Source organism: Adiantum capillus-veneris, chromosome 28 (assembly GCF_014529385.1).
Source record: "Adiantum capillus-veneris isolate H3 chromosome 28, ASM1452938v2, whole genome shotgun sequence".
In the NCBI taxonomy this organism is placed as follows: Eukaryota; Viridiplantae; Streptophyta; class Polypodiopsida; order Polypodiales; family Pteridaceae; genus Adiantum; species Adiantum capillus-veneris.
The window spans coordinates 105,149,503-105,153,864 of record NC_140958.1 but is presented as its reverse complement, the minus strand read 5'-3'; the positions used below and the strand labels follow the sequence as shown (position 1 = coordinate 105,153,864).

At 44.6% G+C, this 4,362-nt stretch overlaps 1 protein-coding gene across 1 annotated transcript; it reads left to right on the top strand.

Moving 5' to 3' along the window:
* The first annotated feature begins 2,213 nt into the window (after positions 1-2,213).
* On the top strand, positions 2,214-3,795 carry LOC147421018 (uncharacterized). Its single transcript, XM_086504178.1, has one exon. It carries the CDS (start codon positions 2,344-2,346, stop codon positions 3,559-3,561), a length of 1,218 nt encoding a protein of 405 aa, XP_086360304.1. The 5' UTR covers positions 2,214-2,343; the 3' UTR covers positions 3,562-3,795.
* The last annotated feature ends 567 nt before the right edge of the window (positions 3,796-4,362 follow it).

Sequence of the window (4,362 nt, the reverse complement as noted above, 5' to 3'; positions counted from 1 at the left end):
TGTGAAGGACCAAACATGTGCGCACCATCTTTGGGACATTCTGTACGCGCATATCACACAGTTTTAATAGAGTTCTGAAGTGAGCTTTCAACATTCCAAAAGCACGCTCCATTGGCCTTCTGAAGCTAGACTAAGTGTAATTCCAATACTACTGCTCAGGTGACAACCGTTCTTTGCTACCTTTGAATGACGGAAGCATCAAAAAGGTGCAGGATAGGCACAATCACCAAGTAGACAATAGCTTCCTTGGGATCCGAATTTGTATTTCTGACCTAGATGGGTGCGTTGAAATACATTCCAATCGTGCATCGAGCCTACCCACCCGATGTCATAATTCCAAATAACTCAATCTGCGACAACTGTCATCTGTAGAATGATGGAGTGGAAACCTTTCCTGTTGAAGTGATCCTCGTGGTTGTAGACAATGATGGACACATGAATGCCATCCACAACACCAATGACATATGGAATACCTTGGATTGCCTCAAAACCCATCGCCAAGCTTCACATTCTTTCTTCGATTGGCCACTTGATAAAAGGATCATGCAATCTGGAAGTAGACATTGTTGCATCACAAAACTCAATAACAATCTTTGGACTGCAAATGTTGATATTTGATATAAATCTGCAATTACTTGTTAGTTCGCTCCCGAAGCGAGACGATGTAGAGCTTCACAGACCCGCTCTTCAACTGGTATTGCCTTGCGGTAGTTGGTGTAAGTCGCTTCAAATGTGGAGCAATTCATGCTGTCAAGAACTCGTAGGTGCCCCTACTTAGCCGGAGGTTGCTCTTGAACATAATGTCTGAGTAGTTGCGTAACAAACACTACTCCATAAATGTACCTGGTCTTGAATAGGCCTAGCATGCCCTATTTTCATGCCACCTTCTCAAGCCGCTCTTCCTGGAATGACTCGAGCCATGCATAGACTTAGGAAATGAATTTGATGGTCGTATTCATAAGCACCCTCGTCGATGTCATTTTCAAGCTCCAAGGACATTATGGCTGTAATAATTATGATGATAATGCAGACAATAATCACAACTTTATCCTCCATAACCTGAAAGAGGCAAAAACCATAACAAAGTAAGCAAGGTAGTAAACATCCGCCAACAACTAATAAACCACAACCAACAACCAATACACATCAGCCAGAAACATTCAAATTATTACCTAAAATTTTTAGCCAGTTCAAGAGCCGACAACCAATGAGTTGATAGTGGCCATGTTCTTAAAAAGACATCAGCCTTCGTAACTTTGTGATCTGCATCTAGCTGTCTTTGACAATGTGCCATGAGCCTGACAGTGTTTTCCATATCAACCAAAGAGTCTTCAATTTTCCTATCCTTTTGATGGCAAGCCTCTCTTGCTATTGTAGTGGCCAATGGTTCCTTCGTAACCAAAGATGGTGTCTCCTCTCCTGCATCTTCGATGGCAAGTCCGTTTGAAGGTGCAATTGACTCATGTATATCTATATTAGTAGTACCTCCGAGTGCGGAATCATGGGACTCGCTTACCACATTCGCTCGACTGTGCATGTACTCATCCACTATGTCAAACCAGTCACAAATTATTTTACTGAAATGGAGTTATGGGCCTTGTCTTTCTTGTAAGCGTTATACACACGTTCCCATTTCTTCTTGCAAGCCTAGCCATCTTTAATCGCAGTCATGGAACAAAGATGCAAGTTGTGTAGACCAAAGGTCCACACCTTGTATTAAAGGTTTTCCAAACTCATCATGCATAGCTCCACGAATGTAGATAAGCTGTACCACCCAAGCATCCTTCCAAATTCGACCCGCAGAAATATCTCAAAAAGGCATTTCCCGAAGATCCCAATCAGACATACGATCACCATCAAGTAAGGGCAAAACTGGCAAAAAGTCAAGCAACATACTTTGAAGTTCTCTCCAAAACTGACGGTAATGCGTACCCAATCCAAAATGGCGAGCGACAAAGGGAAACTCAAAAGTATATCCAGTCTTATCGACTACATCCTCAACCACACGAATACCACGGTCGGAGAGAAAGTAAGCATGGCGAGGGGAGCGATCGACCAAAGTAAGAGAAAATGCTGGGCTCCAACGGAGGCTCTCCAAACGAATTGAATCACCTTCGTGCCGAAGATTCCATGAAAGATGAATCGTAACCTCTTTCCACGGAAACACTAAACTGGAAGCAAGAGGATATACCCTTCCAGCTTGCCGCACACACTCACACACTTTTCAGTACTCTCTCTCTCTCACACACACGCGCGCACACCGGTCTCTTGGGCTTGTTCCTGCGACGTCTCTCTCTCTCGCTCGCTCGCGCGCTCGCTCGCTCGCTCTCTAAGCTCACGCGTATGGTGGCGGGGAAGCAAACAGTGACGAACAGATTACTCCGCAGCAAGTGGCGCAAACCCTTTCTACGATTCAGTGTCCCTGGAGCTCAACCAGGCGCTACATGGGTCCTTCCATTGCGCGCTTTCTGTTCATCTGCAGGGAAATTAACTGGCTCTATTTTAGACCTCTGCGACAAGGGCAGGGCCGAGGAAGCTTTCATTCTTCTCAACACGATGAATGTCAAGGAATCAGCATGTAAGCTAGATATCTACTTCAAGGTCTTGGACTCTTTGGTTACTGCTGGCGACGTGTCGCATGCTTTCCAGCTCTTCCAACAAATGAAAGCCAAGTTCCCTTCGAAACATGAGTTGTATGTCTCCATGCTCAGATTGCTTTGCAAGGGCGGACTCATTGACGATGCTTGCCAACATCTTGCCGGTATGGGTCGCTTGGGATATGCCCCTGATGCGAGGGTTGTCAATGATCTTGTCAATGAATTCTGCAAGGCCGGAAAATGGAAGGCTTGCCATCAAGTTTTAGCCAAATTGTGTGATGTAGGATTTACACCCGCTCTGTTCACATTTAATGCGTTCTTCGGTTTTCTATGCAGAGCAGGGCTGATGCACCAGGCATGCAAGCTGCTTGATGATATTGTCAAGGTAGGACTCACCCTTGATGTGTATACATATAGCATTATGATACGCACCCTCTGCAAGGCTGATAAAGTTGATGAAGCATATAAACTACTGAAAGCTATGCGCAACAGAAAATGTCAGCCTGATGTGGTTTGTTATAGTACTGTACTGCATGGGTATGTGAGATTGGGCAAACAAGAATCAGCTATGAAGATAATGGATGAGATGCGTCGAAACGATTGCTCGCCAGATGTGGTGACATATAACTCTCTTATCAGCATGTTCTCTAAGGTTGGTGATACAACTAAAGCTTACGAAATTTGGGGTCAAATGAGGGCAAGTGGCTGTGTTCCCGACAAAATCTCCTACACAGCTTTGCTGGATGGGTTTTGCCGTCGAAATAAGGCAGAGGAATGCTTGAAGCTGGTATTGGAGATGTTGAAGAAGAGGCTTATGCCTACTGCACCCTTGCAAAGGAAGTTGCAACAGTGCCTTGAAAGGCATGGTGTCAATGCTGATATGCAGGAGGCTTTGCAGGAGATAAGAAGGTATGGGGTTGATTTGCTGGTACCTAGTTCGATGTGGCACAAGCAGGAGGTTTAATTGGTGAATGCTCAGTGTTTTTTGGATGCTGAGACAAGGATGACACGGATACTTTTGAACGGTTTTTGCAGGGGATAAAGGAGCATGGAGTTTGATTTTAGTGTTTCTTCTGTTACCTAATACCTGGTTTTGTTCGGGAGCAAGATCATGCATTTTTCGTGGTCGGAGTTAGTGAAAACAGAATAGTTGTCAAAAAATGCAACATATTCCAAGAAAACATCAGTCCCTTCCGTACACATCTCTAGAGAAGAGGTTGACCTAAAACAATGCCTTTCTGTGCCTTGCGAAGAGTTTTTGGGAAAGACTAGTTTCGAAATCTCACTCCTGTAAAAACCAATAGGATTGCGTGCAAACATTCGCATATGCTGCCCACTATGGTGGCCTTGTACCTATCTGTCAAAGTCCGAGGTCTGCGGGAGAGCATCTGCACCGCCCATTTAGATACCTTTCTACCTCGTAATTATCCACTGGTCGCCATGCAGCAGTCGCCCGGATTCCAGAGAATGGTCAGCAAGGGATCATTCCCTAGTCGTTTTTGTGCCATCCACACAACTATTATCAAGCAGTCCATCACTACGAGGCTCTTGGGTTCTCTTTCTTTCTATTGTTGGTGCTATTGGCAACCATATTTGCAATCTGTTTGGATGCCTAAACCTGCTGGCACAATTAGTGAAGTATCCTAGAGACTTCGAATCACACAGTACTTGAAATAGCAGAAGTGGAAAAAGCTTCAAATTGACTCAATGACCTGCTTAAGCAGGGGTGGAATTCCTTGTTGGAGAAGATTGGTTCCTTGCTTCC